This window comes from Hyperolius riggenbachi, chromosome 2 (genome assembly GCF_040937935.1).
Source record: "Hyperolius riggenbachi isolate aHypRig1 chromosome 2, aHypRig1.pri, whole genome shotgun sequence".
In the NCBI taxonomy this organism is placed as follows: Eukaryota; Metazoa; Chordata; class Amphibia; order Anura; family Hyperoliidae; genus Hyperolius; species Hyperolius riggenbachi.
The window spans coordinates 490,548,655-490,571,398 of NC_090647.1; the positions used below are offsets into that span (position 1 = coordinate 490,548,655).

Consider the following 22,744-nt stretch of genomic DNA (forward strand, 5'->3'; position numbering starts at 1 on the left):
CCTGCAGAGGAGCAGGCCTTCCACAACCAGCCTTAGACTGGACAGAAGATTCCAATATTGGTTGTATAAATGTGGCCCTTCATTAGGGGGAAAAATGAACAGCAGTGGTAATGTAACTGTAAATGTCAATATTTTCTTATTAAGACTTTTAATGACATTTTTTTTTAACTCTTAGCATATGTGATTTGAGAGAGTGGTTAGTGCAATAAACTTTCCAAAGCGGCACCTGTGAACCTCCTAAGTAGGAAGCAGCCCAAAGTACTCAGTATAAAAGCATGGCAATATCATTTTAAGCCTTTACCGACCTTTCATAAATAGGCCCCAAATGTTGAAAAGATGAATTAAACCTTACATGCAGTCTTCTTAATGGAGAATAGGAAGTCTTATTCACATGTCAAGCTCAGCATACCCCACTGTACACATGTAGTGAGCACACCACCATATTAGTGTGGAAGCTAGCACAGAAGCAATGTGGCTCTCAGTCTCTTTCGCAGTATGTCTCATGACAGAATTACCGGGAGTTTCTCAGGCTGCTAAGCCGATTCAAGCATTGATGGTGGGACTGGCCCAACACTGATGGAAAGACATTTTGTTACTGAAAGCTGCATGGAATCACATCAAAAGACTTCATTAGGGAAAATAGGCATTTTGGGTCGGGCATAGGGATGATCAATGCGATGCTAATATTTCAGAGTATATGCAAATGTATGCGATTTTAGGGAAATATATGCAGCTTGAAAATGGACCAATCAATTTAAACCTGGTCCATTTTCAAACTGCATATATTTGCAAAAAAAGTTGAATACATTCGCATAAGTTTGGAAACATTTGTATCTTATTGATCATCCCTAGTCGTGCACAACTATTTGCATCAGTAAGACCAATAGGCTGGGAATGGTACTCTTACCTGGCCGATGTGCCTTTGGGGCTGCCATGTTTTGCACTTTCCCTCCATCGAGGGGTTTAGGGGGAGATGCAGTAAACCTGCATATCCCAGACTCTGAGGGTGTGCTAGAGGTCATACTGTCAGTGTACTCATTAGTCCCTGCAGTGAGCTGCTCTGACGAGGTGTCTGATATGAAGCACTCTGTGATGGTGAACTTGGCATGTCGCAGCTGCTCCTCCATCTTGGCGTGCTCATACGCCCTCGCTAGCTCTTCATAGGTAGACGAGGCACTTTCCGTGGAGACCATGCTGCTCCTTGCTCTGTCTGTGGGACACACAAAATTCCATGGTTACTTTTATTAATTGTAGGCAGTGATAACAAAAACAATGATTTCAATGTACCGCTTATGCTGCTGACAGTACTATGCATTTGCTTTCTAAAACAGATATACTGTACAATAATATAAATCTGTGCAATTGCTTTAAGGTGTACCCGAGGCCAACCACGGATTAAAAAATACATACTTACCTAAGAGGGAAGCCTCTGGATCCTATAGAGCAGTGGTCCTCAAACTAAGGCCCGCGGGCCGAATGCGGACCCCTGAGGCTTTTTCACTGGCCCCCCACACACATAATGTATTACTTATAGATGTTGCTACTGGCACCACCCTTCCACATGGAAGCCAGAAAGCTGTGTTGGGGGGCATACTATCTACACATGCTGTGTTGGTGTCATAACAGCGGCTCTGGATAAATGAGAGCTGCCCATGTTAATAGGCGCTGTCTCCAATACCTATGTTCAATGTAAAGTTTTTCTAAATCATTTTATGTATTCTCCCCCCCCCCCCCCCCAGCAGTCTGAAGTATGTTGAGACCCCCCTCCCCCAAGGAAAACCGACAGATCAGAGCTCCTCTTCAGGCATGAGCGCAGCCATATTGCACATGGGCTGGTATGGCCACACCTGTGTAGTAAACCGGAACTGCTTAAGCAGCTCCTGTGCTTCTGTGAAGGGCATGGTCGTGTGGGTGCAGCATGGCTGCCAGAAGAGGAGCACGGGCCCGATGTTCCCTGTTTTTATGGAAGTAGGTATTTTCTTACCTGAGGTTTGCCTCCTGTTCCCTTTAAAGGACAACTATAGTGAGAGGTATGTGGAGGCTGCCATATTTATTTTCTTTTAAACAATACCAGTTGCCTGGCAGCCCTGATCTATTTGGCTGCAATAGTGTCTGAATAACACCAGAAACAAGCATGCAGCTAATCTTGTCAGATCTGCCGCATGCTTGTTCAGGGTCTATTGCTAAAAGCGATAGAGGCAGAAGTTCAGTGGGATAGCCAGGCAACTGGTATTGTTTAATCACTTAAGGACCGCGGTGTTAAACCCCCCTAGTGACCAGGCCATTTTTTACAAAATAGGCCACTGCAGCTTTAAATGGAAGCTTAACTGAGAGGGATATGGATGTTTCCTTTTAAACAATACCACTTGCTTGTCAGTCCTGCTGATCTCTTTGGCTGCAGTAGTGGCTGAATCACACCTGAAACAAGCATGCAGCTAATCCAGTCTGACCTCAGTCAGAGCACCTGATCTGCATGCTTGTTCAGGGGCTGTGGCTAAAAGTATTAGAGACACAGGATCAGCAGGAGAGTCAGGCAACTGGTATTATTTTAAATGGAAAAATCCATATCCTTCTCAGTTTAGGTTCCCTTTAAGGGCTCGCTGCAGGGCTTCAGCCTATGACAGCGGATCGCTTCTTTGCCGCCCAGGGGGACAGCTGTGTCACACGGCTGTCCCCAGTACAGCGCTGCCGTAGATTGCAGACTAAATAGATGGCGGTTCCACCGTCTAACAGTCTCCTAGTAGCGAGGACACTGATGGTGGAGCGGAGCTCCGTCATTCCAGCAGAGATGCGCCTCAGCATGCGCGATCCCCTGCAATCGTTGCCCCTAGTGAAGTGGTCCTGGGGCTGCCACACTGCTCACGCCCATCGGCGTGGAGTAATCGTTAAGAGGTTAAAAGGAAATAAATATGGCAGCCTCCATATCACTCTTGTTACAGTTGTCCTTTAAATTTGCATAGGTACTTTCACACAGATACATAGTCCTCATCAGTCTCCTGACGAACGGCTTTATAGTCCAGTCCGGTTTTCATTTGTTAATCAATGATTAATTATAATAATAATAATCCGAACATTTGTATAGCGCTTTTCTCCTGTTGGACTCAAAGTGCTCAAGAGCTGCAGCCACTGGGACGCGCTCAGGAGGCCACCCTGCAGTGTTAGGGAGTCTTGCCTTGAACTCCTTACTGAATAGGTACTGACCCTAGCCAGGATCGAACCCTGGTCTCCCATGTCAAAGGCAGTGCCCTTAACCAGTACTCTATTCAGCCAGCTGAATTACACAATTAATGCAAAATACTTTAAATACTGAATCTATTTCCTTGTTGCTCTATTTATGTAGAGCACAAGCAGTTACTCTGCACCTATACTCAGTGTGTGTTGCTCTTGCTTCAGATTTGTGTGAAATGCCTCTTCTTGGTGCAGAGCGCCGGCCACATAGTGCCTGAGTTGGGCGCCGCTATAACAGCAATGCTATAGTCTATGGCCCATGCACGGGTAATTTGGGGTTCCTGACGCCGGATTACTTCTCCTTCTGAGTTGCTAAGACTCGAAGGGGGAATAGTATTTAACGCCACTAGGAATTTCAGCGGCAGCCGGGGGAGCCGTCATTCAGCTGATCAGCGGTGTACCAACACCTACGCAGATTTGCACGCCTTACACTCTCTGCATATATAGTTATTAGCACCACCCCTGCATCACCCAGTCCCATGCATGCTTCCAGGACTTCTCAAGAGCTGCTCCAACACTGTGGAACTTCCTACCTCCAACCATTAGGGCAGCCCCCTCCTTCAACATCTTCAAGAAGGCCCTCAAAACTCACTTTTCCACTCTGGCCTACCACCCCTCATAAGTGCTCTAAACCCGCAGCTGAACTCTGGTCCCCTACCTTTCGTGTCCCTACCTCTCCCTCTAGATTGTAAGCCTTTGGGCAGGGTCCACCTCCTTTTGTGTCCTACCTGATCATGCACCTCCATTACTGTGCATTCATGCTATGCATTTGAGTGAACTCAACTTGCCTAATCTCCAAGCTCCATCCAGTGACTGACTAAGCATTACCTGGTACTCATACTATGGTGTGTGATCTGGTATTTCTTGTATTCCTGTATTGTCGTATTGCTGTGTATGTCACCCCTAAATATTGTCTGTAACCTAAACTAATGTCCAGCGCTGCGTAATATGTTGGCGCTTTATAAATACAGTAAATAATAAATAGCACAAACTGAGTATGGAGGTAGCTTGAGTGATTTCCTTATAGTAATCCTTATAGCTTCCCTCTAAAAAAATAATTACACAAATATTTTTTCCCCTCTCCCAACTAAGATTAAGGGGAAACAGTAAATTCGGGCGCCTGAGGCTAGTGGACAAATCGGGCGCCGCCATTCACTCCTATAATAAATATCGTTTAATGGGCGCCCGATAGGAAAAAAGGGCGCCGGAGAAAATTAACGTTTTAAAAGCGGCGCCCGGAGACTTAATGTTTTATTACTGTTTCTCATGATTACGCATTATTTAATGATTTATACATTTTTAAATTTTATTTTTAAACGAAAAACAGTACAATATTTTTTTTAAACGTTATTTTTAAACGAAAAATAGTACATTTTTTTTATAACATTATTTTTAAACGAAAAAACCAACAGGGGGGTCTTAAGTTTAGGCACCAACAGGGGGGTCTTAGGTTTAGGCACCAACAGGGGGTCTTAGGTTTAGGCACCAAAAGGGGGGTCTTAGGTTTAGGCACCAACAGGGGGGTCTTAGGTTTAGGCACCAACAGGGGGTCTTAGGTTTAGGCACCAACAGGGGGGTCTTAGGTTTAGGCACCAACAGGGGGTCTTAGGTTTAGGCACCAACAGGGGGGTCTTAGGTTTAGGCACCAACAGGGGGGTCTTAGGTTTAGGCACTAACAGGGGGGTCTTAGGTTTAGGCACCAACAGGGGGGTCTTAGGTTTAGGCACCAACAGGGGGGTCTAGGGGTTAGGGGTAGGTACAGGGAGGGTTACTTAGGCACCAACAGGGGGGGTCTTAGGTTTAGGCATCAACAGGGGGGTCTAGGGGTTAGGGGTAGGTACAGGGAGGGTTACTTAGTAATTTTTTTTTTAAACGTTATTATACGATTCACTATTTAAACGAAAGATTAACGTTTTTACAATTGCCGATTTAATGCACATTACTTAATGATTTATAACTTTAAAAACCATTAATTTTAAACGAAAAACAGTACAATATTTTTTTAAACGTTATCCATGCTTATCGTTAAAAACCCGGCGCCCTTTTTTCCCAGCGCCCCTTTTTAACGTACGCGATTAAGGATGGTTTTCATGAATATGTAAAGCCTGTCCACACTTAATTTTTTGTTGTCCTTCCTTCTGCCCCCAAAATGAAGCCTTGCACACAGGCTCGACGGAACGTGGCCAAGGAAGTGGTTCAGAATTGTCCCAATTGAGAATCTAGTATGTGCACAAGTGTGCTCAGAGATGTAGCACATTATACTGTATGTATAATCTACAGCTTCCCCTGAGCGTACGGTCTACTTTTGTATCCACCCCCCGTAAGCAGGGCCGGTTCTAGACTTCCTGCTGCCTGAGGCAAACTTGTAAGGGATGCACCCCCTCCTCAGTCAGGACAACAGTGCCACCTCCTCCCTTCTGCTGTGCAAGTCAAATGAAACACTGCTGCTCTCCTGCCTCCTAACTCACTGTCACTCCTCACACAGCACAATAAGCTGCTTTTACCCAATGATGACCTCTTCACCTCGCTCTCCCCTCGCTTCTCCTCCTACTCTGACTGCATGCTGTTACAAAAATGCTGCCCCTGAGGCAAATGTTTCACCTTGGTTCATGAGAGAAGCGGCCCTGCCTGTAAGCCGCTCCATCATGCACCGCTGTCATCCACCTCCATACAGACAGTACAAATCGCTTGTGCCCTGCAGTGTTGCCTGCCAGACTAAGGTAGATAATGACAGGTCACTCTTGTAGCAATGGCCTAACTACCAATCATGGGGCCCGCCTGCAAACCTTTGATGCCCCCCAAAAGCTCACATCTTTTCCCTTGTAGGCCCTCACAGCCATTTTGTAAGGGCCATAAAACAAATGTGGACATCATAATCTTCACACTCATAACAAGTGTAGCCACAACACACCTGATCTGAAGAAAGTGAGAGTGAAGTAGTAGTTGGGGCTTACTTACAGCTCTGGGCCCCCCTGCGGACGCAGGGGCTGCTCCGCTGTAGTTACGCCCCTGGCTTGTAGCATACATGTACGTACTTTAAAGTGAATCAGAGACGAAGCACCCTCATGTATTTCACCATATATATCAGTGGGAACATTACAGAAAACACCTACCTTGCTCTCTGCTTCATCCTTCACTGCTCAGCCTGCTTGTTATCAGCCCTGATAAAATCCCCGACTGAGCATTCAGTCTGGCTTTGCTCAGGAATCATTATAGCTGAGTCACTATAGCAGAGCCAGAAGGTGGCAGGTTTGGGCTAGAAAAGACATCAGAGAAAACAGACTCAGCTATTATGATTCCTGAGCAAAGCCAGACTGAATGCTCAGTCAGGGATTCTATCGGGCTGATTAGAAGCAGGCTGAGCAGTGAAGGATGAAACGGAGAGCAGGGTACATGTTTTCTCTAATGCCCCCACTGATATATATGGTAAAATACATGAGGGTGCTTCGTCTCTGGTTCACTTTAAAGAACCACTATCGCGAAAAAAGTTGGCAGTTAAAATCTGACAGAACCGACAGATTTTGTGCCAGTCCATCTCCTCATGGGGGATTCTCAGGGTTTTCTTTGCTTTCAACAGCATTTCCTGAACAAAATAGTAAAATACCAGCCAGCCTACCTAATCACTTGCACACTTTTTGGTGACTTTCCAACTGCTGTTCAGGAAATGCTGTTGAAAACAAAACCCTGAATAGATGGACTGGACCAAAACCTGCCGGTTCTGTCAGATTTTAACTGCCTGCATTTTTCTCGATATTGGTCTTTCAACTCGAGAAAGCATAGTACTTTGAAAGAAAATGAATGGAAATGGCCTTTTTGGGCTAAGCACCCCCACTTGAGACTACACAATCTATTGAGCCCAGAATTTGATTGTAACAAACAAAACAAATGACATTAAATGAGAACTCGTTCTTTAGCTCGCTACACAATGTACCACGAATAGCTTTAATAATATATAGCTTAGTTCTGCTCCCAATGGAAAGAGGAATTTAGTATTCTCATCATATTCATAAGACAAAAGATTACAGTTTTCTTAAATTCTGCTTATAAGATCCCAAATAAAATGCTGCATATTGCAAGTTTATGCACAGTCCCCGGCCAAAGCAATTCAGGCACATAAATATAATCTTGTATCTCCCAGTAATACAATTTCTAATCTAGTTTTGTTGGAAGGGCTGATAAATTAAGTTACCATGGGAACAGCAATAAAACAGAGATTTACTTTCAGGGAGTATATGAGAGAAAGATGCGTTCTATCGGCAAAGCGAATTTCATATTTGTACGTCTCTAGATTGTATTCATTGAGGTTTCCTGTTTAGCATGAACTTACATCGATGATATATATCAAAGGCTGTCACTGGGGTCACTGCTGGGCCAGAATAATATATTGAACATCAAACAACGGCAGAATACCGGTGATCGTAAAACAAAACCTGCATGCTTTATCCATTGGCTTCAGAAATTCCCCATATGTGCCCTGTTCTAACATTTTCGCCCATTGATTGCCTTACACACCGAATTATTTTTGAATAAAGGATATACCTAAACGTATAATTTATAAGAGCAGAAAAAAGAGAGAGAGAGAGAGAAAAAAAGAAATACCAAGGTAACTAGGCGTTGTTGGCATTCCTGTTGCTAGGATCCATTACGACATTTGCAACCAGACCTCTCAGAAGGTAGGCTGTTGGTTGTCAGGGTACATAGCTCTATGGCCTTTCGGTGACATATATGTACCACATTTTCAACACATAAAATGGGTATTTATGATAATTTGATATATTTATTATACAAATCTATTGTAAATATAGGAGTCTCTGAAAGCAAGTGGCCCTCCTTCAGCAATATGCCGAGTTACATTACTTAATCATACATTATTGCAGTGTGCACACACCATTACAATAATCAGGGGGTAAAATAATAATAATAACTGAATGTAATTTGCTGCCTCTGATGAAGCAGGGTATCCCTGCGAAACGGCTGTCAGGCCATTTTTACTGCATTTTATGTCGGAGGGTTTGAGGAATGAATAAAGGTGACACGTTTGCATTGTTTGACTGGTGCCCAGATCCCTCTTTTGCTTCATGATCACAATTGGAATCTACTCTCCAGAGACAGAGTTATTGCACCTGCCATTCCTCAACTGCCAGCCAGTCTTCTAGTGCTGATTCTCTCTATCTCCTTTATGTAATAATAATAACTATCTGCTGGTCAACAGTCTTAAAGTAGCCACTAATTTTCCAATTTTTTTAATCCAATCTTACTATTAACTTAGGTTGCCAGATAATTGAAGGTCCACTCCAGTGAAAAAAGTAAGCAGTTAAAATCTGTCAGAAGTGACAGGTTTTGCACTAGTCCAATTCCTCATGGGTGATTATGAGGGTTTTTATTGTTTTCAAAAGCAATTTCTGAACGGCAGTTGCTAAGTCTAAGGGATTGGTTCACACGGATGTCTGCCCCGCATTTACTGCCGGCGTTCGGGACTCGGCGTTAAACGCTACCATTCAAATGAATGGGAGCATTTGTACCGGACTTTCACTGGCGTTTACACGAACACAGCGTTTCGATCCTGATTTTCACTGGCTTTCACTGGCTGGATGTACTGTCCTGGGATGTTTAGCCACCATGGCTAATGTACCCGTCACTGTGAGGATGAAAAATGCCATCTGCAACGGAAAGCGCTGAAAGCCCCAAACGCAACGCCGCCGAGATGCTGCTTAACGCCACACTGCCGAAAGCCGGGCAGATGTCCGTGTGAAGCAGCCCTAACTGACAAAATAGTGTGCAAACGTAGCTGTTATCTTCTATTTTGGCAGTTAAACTGCCGCTCAGGAAATGCTTTTGAAAACAAAAAAAAATCTGAGAGTCCCCCATGAGGAGATGGACTAGTTCAAAACCTGTCAATTCTGTCAGATTTTAACTGCTTTCTTTTTTCGCTGTAGTGGTCCTTTAAGTGACAACCGGCAGTTATGTCCACTGTTTCCCTCCTCACCACATCCATAAAGGACGATCAACACCATGCCTGGAATCATTGTCCCTCCTCCCCAGCTCTATAATGACAGAATGTGCCACTCGGCTGTTGCTTAGCAATGCTTGTGTACAGCATTGGAAGCCCATGGTAGATGTGTGATTACCTGTGTCCTGCGATGGGCTGACACTGTAGCTGTCACTCTCCTTGTCTACAGAGCCGGTGGCTCTCGGGGTGGGAAGTCTCCAGTCGGTGGTCAGGGTGTGTGCGGATATGTTGGGATGAGGTCTGTTCAATGTCCACTGGCTGGCATACCGATTGCGAGCTGCCGGGCCCGCTTTGGCATTCTTCCTGGTCGTCGGATCTGTGACACAAAAGAGGCAATCACCATAAAATATACACATTTCAGAAAGAGAGAGACAGAGAGAGAAAGAGAGAGAGAGAGAGAGAGAGAGAGAGAGAGAGAGCAAGAGAGACTGTAGATGAGATACTGAAAGAGGAAAGACATGCTAGCTTCTCATTGCTTGATACAACCTAGCATGAATACAGGTGTTCCTTAGGGCTCTTTTACACTGATTGTCTTTGTTGTGTTTGAGGTGACTCAGAAACACACAAAGTTAGCTATAGAAATTGCGGGAACCCTTTTTAATGAACACGCAGACAGAGCCATCGGCGGACACCTACAGGTAAAGAATTCACGCACGGAGCAGCAGTGAGCCCATTTTACATGAGTAGGGACAGCTCGGGGGGCAGCGAGGTGGCAGATGCGGCGTCACAAGGTTTGACTTGCTTTTGTGTGCGTTTTCTGCACAGAAAAACTGATTTCAATTGAGAACTTATGTTAACCACTTAAGGACCACAGGCCTACACCCCCCCTAGTGATCAGGCTATAATTCAGTGCTCTGCAGCTTTAACAGCTCGCTGCAGAGCCATACAACTTAGCACACAAATGAGTCTGCCCCCAGTTTTTACCCACCAACAGAGATTTCTGTTGGTGGGCTCTGATTGCTGCAGCAGGCTTTGTTTTTTTTTTATTAATTTGTTCTTTTATTTTAAATAAAATAGATCCCCCCCCCCACCCCCCATGAGGTCCAATCTCTCATAGGCATCAGCCCATGGCTGTCTCCAGCATGGCACTGCACTACATTGCAACGCTGTACAACATAAACAAATGGCGGTTTCTTTTTTTACAGTCTGCCAGCAAGGATCGCAGCTGGCAGACTGTTTACAACACGTGCACAATCCTTGCTAATCTCCTCTCCAGGACTTGATGCCTTTCAGCGTTAGGCGGTCCTGGGGGAGACACTCTGAGGCCGCCTATTGGCATTAGGCGGTCGCAGAGGGGCTAATCATTGGGCTAGTTCACACTTAATGTGTTTTTCGTGCTCAGAAAAAAAACCTGACATCCTGCAGGATAATCTTGCACATTTTGCCAGTTCTCTCTATCAATTACACTAGCTGCTGTGAAAAAATGTGCACATTTTTCTGAATACAAACACACATGGTGTGCAGAAACCGCATGTAGAAAAACGTGCACAGAAAACTGAAAGACAAGTGTGTTCCCTGCCTAATAAACAGCAACAGACAGACAGATAGATAGATAGATAGATAGATAGATAGATAGATAGATAGATAGATAGACGTGTTTGTGCTGATAGCAGTGTCTATGCACGTATGCGGTGTAGCTCCTAAAGCACAGCTGAGATATCAGAAGTGCTTTATACCATCGCTTACACCCCTGCCAAGCCTAAACGCGCCTGTAATGCGCACAATAAATAATGGTAACAATAAAGCAAGGAACAGCTCGGTCCTGGAGGCAGGAAGGTGCAGCGCGTTCTATAATGTCAGCACAGAGTGTGGAGCGTTCGGGTCACTGTCCCCCTGCCATCAGTCAGCTGCGCCCACGCTGAGCTCCCCCTGCTCTATTGTCCTGCTCCCCATCTCACAGAGAATTCCCTCTACCTCGGAGATGTCAGATCCGCAGCAGCGAAGCGGCGTATTTTTAGCCTGGCTAGACAGAGCAGTTTCTAGAGAGAAATAAAATGGCTTTTAACCCCTGAGAATCTGTCCAAAAGAGACCTATTCTTCCCCAGTGTTTCCACACCCAGCTGTGTTATAGATAGAATTCTGTGCAGGGAATATTGCCGATGTGATAGAGGAGCCGGGGGCTACTGAGCCTCTAATATAGAACATCCATCTACAGACAGGAGTCTGCACTAAATGGAGACTAAATCTGCCTTCAGTATCTTGGTATATCTGTGCCACTCCCAACACAGGAGCTCAGTCACATTATGTATGTGTGCAGCGGTGTAACTAAGGAACTTGGGGCCCCAGTGCAAGTTTTACATGGGCCCCCAAGCACTCTATTGATAAGAAGCCCCAAAACCTACCAATGACAGCTGCAGTGTTAAGGTGCCCATACATCTAGCGATTTTGCAGTACGATCGACCATTTGATTTGATAATTTTATCGAATCGAGAAGGTATTGAGAGAGAATCGAGTGTGTTCCAGAATTCCCAATCAATAAAAAGTGGCTGATATCATGTCGGATCATCCAGCTTACTCGATCGAGCAGGATGCAAGATATTTGCATTCAGAGCATGGAAAAACAACATTGGTCAGATCGATTAGTGAAGAACCATGGTAATCGGGAGAATTCGGGTGTTCTGAATTTGCTATGCCAAATTCAAGTTCCAACATTACCATTCACTACAGACCTGTGACATCACTGAAAATACAGCCTATCCAATCACTGGAGACCCATGACATCACTGAGAATACAGCCTATCCATTCACTACAGACCAGTGACATCATTGAGAATACATCCTATACATTCACTGGAGACCCATGACATCACTGAGAACACAGCCTATCCATTCACTACAGACCAGTGACATCACTGAGAATACAGCCTATCCATTAACTACAGACCAGTGACATTACGGAGAATACAGCCTTATCCATTCACTAGACCAGTGACCTCACTGAGAATGCAGCCTATCCATTCGCTACAGACCAGTGACATCACGGAGAATACAGCCTTATCCATTCACTAGACCAGTGACCTCACTGAGAATACAGCCTATCCATTCACAACAGACCAGTGACATCACTGAAAATACAGCCTATCCATTCACTAGACCAGTGACCTCACTGAGAATACAGCCTATCCATTCACAACAGACCAGTGACCTCACTGAGAATACAACCTATCAATTCACTGGAGACCCATTGACATCACTGATAATACAGCCTATCTATTCACTACAGACCAGTGACATCACTGAGAATACAGCCTATCCATTCACTACAGACCAATGACATCACTAAGAATACAGCCTATCCATTCACTACCAGTTTTCTCCCCAGAAATTTTTTCCAGCCGGGTGGCATGAAAAAGTAGCCGGGTGGGGCGAGAGGAGGGAATGCAGGGCCGGTGCTTTTGTAAGCAACTATGCTTACAGCATAGGAGGAGGTGAGCCGATGACAGCCGGGTGGTCACCAAAACTAGCCGGGTGCAGCACCCGGCTAAAAGAGCCTGGGGAGAACACTGCACTACAGACCAGTGACATCACTGAGAATACAGCCTATCCATTCACTACAGACCAGTGACATCACTGAGAATACAGCCTATCCATTCACTACAGAACCATAACTTCACTGAATATAAAGCCTATCCATTCACTAGAGACATGTGACATCACACATTTTCTACAGACTTGTCACATCACTGAGAATACAGCCTATCCATTCACTGGAGACCCATGACATCACTGAGAATACAGCCTATCCATTCACTGCAGACCAGTGACATCACTGAGAATACAGCCTATCCATCCACTACAGACCAGTGTCACCACTGAGAATACAGCCTATCCATTCACTACAGACCAGTGACATCACTGAGAATACAGCCTATCCATTCACTACAGACCAGTGTCACCACTGAGAATACAGCCTATCTATTCACTACAGACCAGTGACATCACTGAGAATACAGCCTATCCATTCACTACTGACCAGTGACATCACTGAGAATGGAGCCTATCCATTCACTACAGACCAGTGACATCACTGAGAATGCAGCCTATCCATTCACTACAGACCAGTGTCACCACTGAGAATCCTACCCATTCACTGCAGACCAGTGTCACCACTGAGAATCCTATCCATTCACTGCAGACCAGTGTCACCACTGAGAATCCTATCCATTCACTGCAGACCAGTGTCACCACTGAGAATCCTATCCATTCACTGCAGACCAGTGTCACCACTGAGAATCCTATCCATTCACTGCAGACCAGTGTCACCACTGAGAATCCTACCCATTCACTGCAGACCAGTGTCACCACTGAGAATCCTACCCATTCACTGCAGACCAGTGTCACCACTGAGAATCCTATCCATTCACTGCAGACCAGTGTCACCACTGAGAATCCTATCCATTCACTGCAGACCAGTGTCACCACTGAGAATCCTATCCATTCACTGCAGACCAGTGTCACCACTGAGAATCCTATCCATTCACTGCAGACCAGTGTCACCACTGAGAATACAGCCTATCCATTAATTACAGACCAGTGACATCACTGAGAATACAGCCTATCCATTCACTACAGACCAGTGACATCACTGAGAATACAGCCTATCCATTCACTACTGACCAGTGTCACCACTGAGAATCCTATCCATTCACTTCAGACCAGTATCACCACTGAGAATACAGCCTATCCATTCACTACAGACCAGTGACATCACTGAGAATACAGCCTATCCATTCACTACTGACCAGTGTCACCACTGAGAATCCTATCCATTCACTGCAGACCAGTGTCACCACTGAGAATACAGCCTATCCATTCATTACAGACCAGTGACATCACTGAGAATACAGCCTATCCATTCACTACAGACCAGTGTCACCACTGAGAATCCTATCCATTCACTGCAGACCAGTATCACCACTGAGAATACAGCCTATCCATTCACTACAGACCAGTGACATCACTGAGAATACAGCCTATCCATTCACTACTGACCAGTGACATCACTGAGAATGGAGCCTATCCATTCATTACAGACCAGTGACATCACTGAGAATACAGCCTATCCATTCACTACAGACCAGTGACATCACTGAGAATACAGCCTATCCATTCACTACAGACCAGTGACATCACTGAGAATACAGCCTATCCATTCACTACAGACCAGTGACATCAAAAAACTGTACCTGATCTGGGGCTTTAATAATGAGAAACAAGGCATCCAATGTGCCTCATCCATTCAGTATAGGCTAATGTTTTGTGCAGAAAATGGTTAATATTCCTCATTCTGAATATTCCATTTTGCAGCCACAGAGTGGAATAAAAAATGCAAACTCCTGATTCAATTTTGCAAATGATTTTTTGAGACATTCAATCAATTAATCATACAGCTAAGAGCTTTTCAAAATAACCCAATATATTATTAAAAGTAATTCTAGCTGATTAAGGAAATGCAAATAATTTACCAGGCTGGAAATTGTGAGATTAATTAATGGAGTCCTGCTGTGCAGTATTTGAGTTTGTCATGTTGAGAAGTCAGGCTTTCACAGGTCTTTGTCTAGACAACCTCAGCAATGCCTGACCCTTCCCTAGGCTGTCACATGCTGCAATATGTGACAGGCAAACTGCTAGCCGACTGTTCACACTTCTCTGCTGTAAGTATCATGTCTAGCAGAGATTACCCCACACAAAACATACAGAGAATTCTGTACAAATGTTTACAATGGAATTGGAATAAGAGTTATCTTTTATTTATAAACTTAGAGCATACCTGCCAGAGCTGAGTATGACCCTAGTAGGGTATGACAGGTATGGCATATGCTCAAGGTGCCATACTATTCGGTGTGCGGCTATCACCATGGTAACCGGTTGGGAGAGGTTTCCCAGACTAGAGGCAATCATGTACTCTACTGTAAAAGTATTCGAATTGTGGCTCTGGAGAAGACTTTGAGAGTCCCTTGAACTGCAAGAACTTCCAATCAGTCAAAGTGAGTATAAGTATTTGGATCCTATATAGCCTTTACTGTTTTCTCTTGCTCCCCTCGTTCCAGTGTTGACACCCCACGTTGTGCGTACTCAACCAACTGGTGGAATACACGTCTGTAAGCCCTTGGGAGGCTTTGGAAGCACTTGTGTCCCTGAGAGCTATGGAAGATGGGCGGCTCCATACTGCATATGCGTGAGCGTACTTATGCATGGGCAGTACAGAGCCGCCAGTCTTCAGAACAGAAGCACTCAGTATTCCAAAGCCGGGTAAGGCGGCAACTTAAATGGAGGTATTGGCGCTGGAACGAGGGGTACAAGAGAGGACATGGAAGACTCTAAATCCAGCCTTCTCTGTCCATAGCTAAGTATCGAACTTTTTTTATTTTTAGGGGGAGGGGCGGGCGGGAGGTGCAATACACTCACTCTAAAGCAGAGTCTAAGTCCGCTTTAGAGAAATAAACCCTGATTGTTCTTTGGAAGGAGCAACGCTGAAGCTGAACTACTTTGTACACATTAGGCAGGAGAAGGCAGGACTCATTGTAGAGGACTCTTATGCTGGAGAAGACTGAGGGCAAAAGGAGGAGGGGGCGGCAAAGAATAAGATATAGCATCATGGAAGCAATAAACGTGAGCTTAGACTAGCTTCAAGAGGCTGTAAAGGCTTTAATGAAAACCCCTTTTCTGATGCCTAGTTCTAACCTCATAATAGAAAAACCAACATAACTAACCCCTGATCCCAAATCCCCTGACCCTAAGCTAACTCTAGCCATTACTCCCATTCTGAAATCTTCATTTAGGCTTCAGCACCCCTCCATTAATAATTTACATCTCCTAAAAGCTGGCATTGAAATCAGCACCAAACTACCGAAGACAGCGGTGTAGCGAAGTACCAGCACCGACCAGAACTGCTTTCTTAGGAAACCCGGGCAGTTATGATGAGAGGATTCCCATCATGCAGGGGGAAACTGTAAGCTGCGACTTGCCACAACACATGCTTGGCAGAATCACAACAAATAACAAGGTTGTTTCAGTCTCTATAGCTTTATCTCCTCCTAACCTGAGTAAATGGCAGCTACTACTTAGCAAACCTAGGGTTTCACTGGGAATATATATATCTTTTCATATGCAAAAAAGGCAATTCATTCCATTTATATTCTGTGAGTACAGTCTGTCTGACAAGAGGAGGAGGCAATATAAAGATGCTAAACTCTATCTGCAATAATGCAAATTGTCAAACATCAAAACATGTTTAAACAGGCATATTACAACATTTATGTAAGAAATCTAACATACAGTATGGTGTCCATGCCCTGCTTTACCTCAGATGAGCCTATAGGCACAGATGTCCTGGCACCCTAGACTTCACCCTCCATGAACCTACAAACCCCCACCAAACTGCACCACAAGTGTTCTGGCTGTCCCTGCTTCTCCCTTAGTTCCCTTTCCTGTCATAGGTAGCTACAGATGTCCCTTAGTATTATGTAGCCAGAGTTATTCCCAGTATTAAGTAGTCCCCAAGTATCAGGTTGCTATAGGTGCCCCCAACTGTAGGGAGATCTGGTCAGTGGAATGATGAGAGTGAGACCCAGTTGAGTAACCTCTCATTTACACTCTGCTACAGACTCTGCATAGAAAAGGTGGAGGGAGGCATTTGGGGAGAGGAGAGAGCAGCCTTTCCATCATCAGGTGCCTGTAGGCACTTGCCTACAATGCCTATTGGTAAATACGTCCCTGATTGTGTCACTAGGAAGCGGATTTAACACAGGGCACTGTCCATCACTTGGTGCTGATCCTCTGTATGTGTCATTTCTGTGTCACTCCTCTGTCTTTCTTCCTGTATCTCTCTGCCACCCAAGGATGGACTTTTTTGTGAACCTAAGTCAGCCATGTATGTTGTGGCTCTGCTTTCATGTACAGTATTGTAAAATCAGCATTAATAATTCAGCGTAATACAAATACGAACACATGATAAAAATTGTTTTGCTGGGCAGTGAAGAAAAAAAGTTGCATTCACAAATGGTTGAGGGCAGCTTGGATTTTCCTGCAGCAAGTGGCAGAGGAGGAAGATTCATCTGTCACACTGCCTGGCTGTAATTCATTGATCACTGCTACACTCTGATGCTGTGTGCTGAGCAATAGAACAGGGAATCTCCCCCAGTAGATTTCATGTAGACTTTTCAGCGCTTGTAGAGGAGAAAACAACACAGGGACACCAGGAGCCCAATCTGGTGTATTATCGTAGGCTTACCAAGTAATAAATAAGCAGCTCAATTGGTTATACTCACAAGGCTGGGTTGCAAGGGAGGCAACCACTCATGGGATCAGGTGGAGGGGGGGGGGGAGGACTGTCCCCATTTGGCCTTGTGGATGTGTTGTGGTGGTCGTAACTCCACAAAAGATTCCATCTCTGGAGGTGTCACCTCGTAGAGCGATTTCTCCCATCTGGGGGAGGGGGACTTAAAGGGAACCTAAACTGAGAAGGATACAGATTTTTCCACTTAAAATAATACCAGTTGCCTGACTCTCCTGCTGATCCTGTGTCTCTAATACTTTTAGCCACAGGCCCTGAACAAGCATGCAGATCAGGTTCTCTGACCGAAGTCAGACTGGATTAGCTGCATGCTTGTTTCAGGTGTGTGATTCAGTCACTACTGCAGACAAAGAGATCAGCAGGACTGACAAGTAACTGGTATTGTTTAAAAGGAACATCCTTATCCCTCTCAGTTTAGGTTCCCTTTAATCACAGTAAACGAATAGTAGGAGGAGCCCCCCTAAAAAGAGTGCATGTGGTATATCCATATTGGAAAAAAAAGGTAGAAAAAAGGAGAACCTACCTTAAAGTGAACATACAGACTAAAAATCTACTCAGCAGCACTGAAAAGGCTTGGTTTTCTTTAACAGGTTCACGGCATCAGAACTTTTTTTTTCATACCCAAGCCTAATTTTTAGCTGCTTAGAAGCTAAGCTCCGCCCCATCAAAGAAATCTGCCCGGGCATTTTTCCCCTGATGCTGTGCAAAGCATGATGGGATTACTGATGTTGCCTCGTTGCCTAGCAGCAGGGAGGGGTGATCAGGATACAGGACTGTTGGAACTGTGTCTCATGCTCCCTGTCACCTCCTTTCAACCAAAAAGATGTCTGCCTTCATGAAATCTCAAACCTTTGCCTGCTCTTTTAAATCAGGGTGGGTAAGAGATTATATTACCTATCTATTTTAATTAACATAACTAATGTAACTTAATGACAGTATGTTTGTTTAGGCTGAAGTTCCTCTTTAAAGCAAACCTGAAGTGAAAATAAACTCATGAGATAATGAATTGTATGAGTAGTACAGCTAAGAAATAGAACATTAGTAGCAAAGAAAAACATCTCATGTTTTCCAGTACAGGAAGAGTTCAAAAAACCTCAGTTGTTATCAAAGCAAAAGAGCTTCTCTGAGCTCTTCAACCGACTGGGTCGAATACAGTCCTTTTTTCTGACGCACTTAAACAGCCAAAAAAACGTAAGACACAGCTTGAAATAAGGTTTTATTAAAGGAAAAGTACAAAGGGTCATTATTTCTGCTTTGTCTTATAGCTTAAAAGACAGAATGTGGTTTCTAAACTGCAAATATGACAGAATGATGCAATATTATAAAAAGCTATGTAACTGAAAATACAAAATATGACACTTGTTTTTTTTCCGCTTTAGGTTTGCTTTAAATAAGTGATTCTCACGTATATGGTTTGTCAAAAAATGTTCTACTTTAATGTGCACTTACATGACAATGCATTTCATGGCATAAGCCACTTCCTCAAGTCGAGTGCTGTGCCTTATAATACCGACTTATTTAAGGTAGGATTTCCTTTTTTCTACCTATTCTTTTTTTCCAATCTGGATATACCACATGCACTCTTTTTTTGGGCGCCTTCTACCATTCCATTACTGCAATGTGTTGGAAGTAAAGTCCCACAATAATGGACACCCAGGATGTAATAATTAAAATATGGCTCTCTCTCTGAATGTTTTCTTTTAGGCCCCACTCCTAGGGCTGAGCGGAACAGCTGAATTCCGATTTCGTCGAAATTTCGTGTACCGCATGCGAAAACCGAGTTTCGTGTTCCGAATTTTCGTGTTCCGAGTGCATTTCTATTGAATTAAATAGTGTTAACTTCTGCGGTTAATTGTAAAGCCCCCGTACATGCTATCATCACCAAATTTGGCATGTATGTTAAGCAGATGAGTAGGAACATGGTAAAAAAAAAAATTGTGAAAAGAGCTTATAGTTTTTGAGCAAATCGATTTCAAAGTTTCATAAGAAAAATGTTTTTTAAACTGTGTAAAATGACACTGCTGCAGAACAGGTTACTGCATTCCGAGTTCTGTATACATATTGTATACATTTCATGAAAACAGACAGCGTGGGGTCCCCCCTCCCAAGCCTCCTTAACCCCTTGTCCCCCATGCAGGCTGGGATAGCCAGAATGCGGAGCCCCGGCCACGTGGGGCTTCGCACCCTGAGCTATACCAGCCCGCATGGTCCATGGTATGGGGGGGCTCTGGAGGAGAGGGGCGGCCAACCTCCCCCTCTCCCCCAGAGCCCTTGTCCAATCCATGGACAAGGGGCTCTTCCCCACCTCCGGTGCCCCAGGAGGAGGTGGGGGCCGCCGACGTCCTGGGGGGGTTCATGGTGCCATCCGGGGTTCCCCTTTAACAAGCGGACCCCGGAAGCCGCCCCCTCCCCAGGAGAAATGAGTATAGGGGTACACGGTACCCCTTACCCATTTCAGCAGAGTTAAAAAAAGAAATAAAAACACGACAACGAAAAAAGTCCTTTATTGTTCTAAATTAACCAGGGATACTTACCTTGCAATAATCTCACGCCAGTATCCTCTTAGGACATCTCACCACCCTCCCACACTGACTAACTCCCACCACTGAATGGTCACAGTCAGCCTCTGCATCTGTATAGCAGAGGCTGAGAACACGAAAATTTTGCCTTTAAAACAAGAAATTTCGGCAAACAGTGATGCAATCAAAATGGCCACTGGGAAATCCCCGATCGCTGGAGGCCACACCAGAGTGGCGAAACCAGTGATTTTTCACATAGATGGTGGGTCCAGGTGACCAGAGCAGGAGGTGCCCTAATCCCCTGGATCCACCCATTCATGTGAAATAACGCGTATTCTGACACTCTGAGGTGGCCTCCGGGGAACGGGGATTCCCCAGCAGACATTTTGTTTATGACACTGTTTGCCGAAAATTCTTGTTTTAGCAAACAATTTTCATGTTTCTAGTTTATGCAATACAGATTGCAGAGGCTGTCTACAGCCATTCATCCCCAGGAGTTCTGCAGGATCGGCAGGTGCGCCGGATCTCCTAAGAGGATAGAGGGGGGCACAGCGCAGGAAGGTGGGAAAGTGGGCACAGAGTGGCAGGGAGGAGTGGAAGCCTTCCCCCCTCCCTCACCTAGGGTCAACCTTCCGTGCTCCCCCTCCAAAATTGCAGCCAGCAGCGGCAGCGAGCGGGAATCACTTACCGAGAGAAGAGCTCTGTGTGCCGCTGCTGGTCTGGTCTCCTGCATTGCATTGTCCAATTACGCTCTCACAGGAAGTACTGCGAGAGCATGATTGGACAGTGTCAGTGCAGAATACCAGACCAGCGGCACACAGAGCTATCGCTCGCAGTAAGCCGTTCCGCTGGCTGGCTGAAATTCTGGAGGTGGGGGGGAGTGCGCAAGGGGGGGCCCTAGGTGAGGGAGGGGAGGCTTCCCCCCCTCCCCGCCGCTCTGTGACCACTTTCCCACCTTCCTACGCTGTGCCCCCCTCTATTCTCTTAGGAGGTCCCGCGCACCTGCCGATCCTGCAGAACTCCTGGGGATGAATGGCTGTAGACAGCCTCTGCAATCTGTATTGCATAAACTAGAAACACGAAAATTGTTTGCTAAAACAAGAATTTTCGGCAAACAGTGTCATAAACAAAATGGCTGCTGGGGAATCCCTGTTCCCCGGAGGCCACCTCAGAGTGTCAGAATACGCGTTATTTCACATGAATGGGTGGGTCCAGAGGATTAGGGCACCTCCTGCTCTGGTCACCTGGACCCACCATCTATGTGAAAAATCACTGGTTTCGCCACTCTAGTGTGGCCTCCAGCGATCAGGGATTTCCCAGTGGCCATTTTGATTGCATCACTGTTTGCCGAAATTTCTTGTTTTAAAGGCAAAATTTTCGTGTTCTCAGCCTCTGCTATACAGATGCAGAGGCTGACTGTGACCATTCAGTGGTGGGAGTTAGTCAGTGTGGGAGGGTGGTGAGATGTCCAAAGAGGATACTGGCGTGGGACCACTCCTGAGGTTACTGGCGTGAGATTATCCCAAGGTAAGTATCCCTGGTTAATTTAGAACAATAAAGGACTTTTTTCGTTGTCGTGTTTTTATTTCTTTTTTTAACTCTGCTGAAATGGGTAAGGGGTACCGTGTACCCCTATACTCATTTCTCCTGGGGAGGGGGCGGCTTCCGGGGTCCGCTTGTTAAAGGGGAACCCCGGATGGCACCATGAACCCCCCAGGACGTCGGCGGCCCCCACCTCCTCCTGGGGCACCGGAGGTGGGGAAGAGCCCATTGTCCATGGATTGGACAAGGGCTCTGGGGGAGAGGGGGAGGTTGGCCGCCCCTCTCCTCCAGAGCCCCCCCCCCATGCCATGGACCATGTGGGCTGGTATAGCTCAGGGTGCGAAGCCCCACGTGGCCGGGGCTCCGCATTCTGGTTATCCCAGCCTGCATGGGGGACAAGGGGTTAAGGAGGCTTGGGAGGGGGGACCCCACGCTGTCTGTTTTCATGAAATGTATACAATATGTATACAGAACTCGGAATGCAGTAACCTGCTCTGCAGCAGTGTCATTTTACACAGTTAAAAAAACATTTTTCCTATGAAAATTTAAAATCGTTTATTTCAAAAACTATAAGCTCTTTTCACAAAAATTTTTTTTTACCATGTTCCTACTCATCTGCTTAATATACATGCCAAATGGTGATGATAGCATATAAGGGGGCTTCACAATTCACCACGGAATTTAGCACAATTGACTTCAATGTAAACACGAAATCGGTACTCGGAATTGCAGAATTTTCGAGTTTCGAGTGCTTACTCGGAACTGCCAAATTCCGATGGCAAACTCGAAATTCGGAATCCGAGAGCTCAGCCCTGCCCACTCCTTCTTAGCTATCATCGTTGTGGAAGTGTCCAGTCTGCCCCCACAGCACAGTACCTCTGCTTGACTGATGTCTGGCCCACTTCCACCCCATCAGTACCAGTACCTGCAATCCAGCTGGCACAGAGTGTCCTCCTCACATGTAAGCGGAGTGTGTGTGGCAAACAAAAAATAGCAACCATAAAGTTCATTAATTGCAACCCTACTGTACTTTACATTAATTAGCAGTGGGTGCTTGAGCCACTTTAATCAGCAAATATATTGATTTAATTTGGAAAGTGAGAACATGGATAATACAGGTGGATGTATCCGCCACCATAGCAGCAGTTT

At 45.2% G+C, this 22,744-nt stretch overlaps 1 protein-coding gene across 7 annotated transcripts in view; it reads right to left on the reverse strand.

Annotated features, from left to right (window-relative positions):
* The window catches only part of DSCAM (DS cell adhesion molecule), a 635,668-nt gene that overhangs the window by 36,657 nt on the left and 576,267 nt on the right, over nt 1-22,744 (reverse strand). For all 7 annotated transcript variants that reach the window (XM_068270401.1, XM_068270399.1, XM_068270402.1 and 4 more), the window contains 2 exons: nt 9,357-9,554; nt 908-1,210 (listed from right to left, as the gene is read on the reverse strand). In XM_068270401.1, the coding sequence (XP_068126502.1) occupies nt 908-1,210; nt 9,357-9,554 (501 nt within the window). The remainder of the gene's footprint in view (nt 1-907; nt 1,211-9,356; nt 9,555-22,744) is intronic.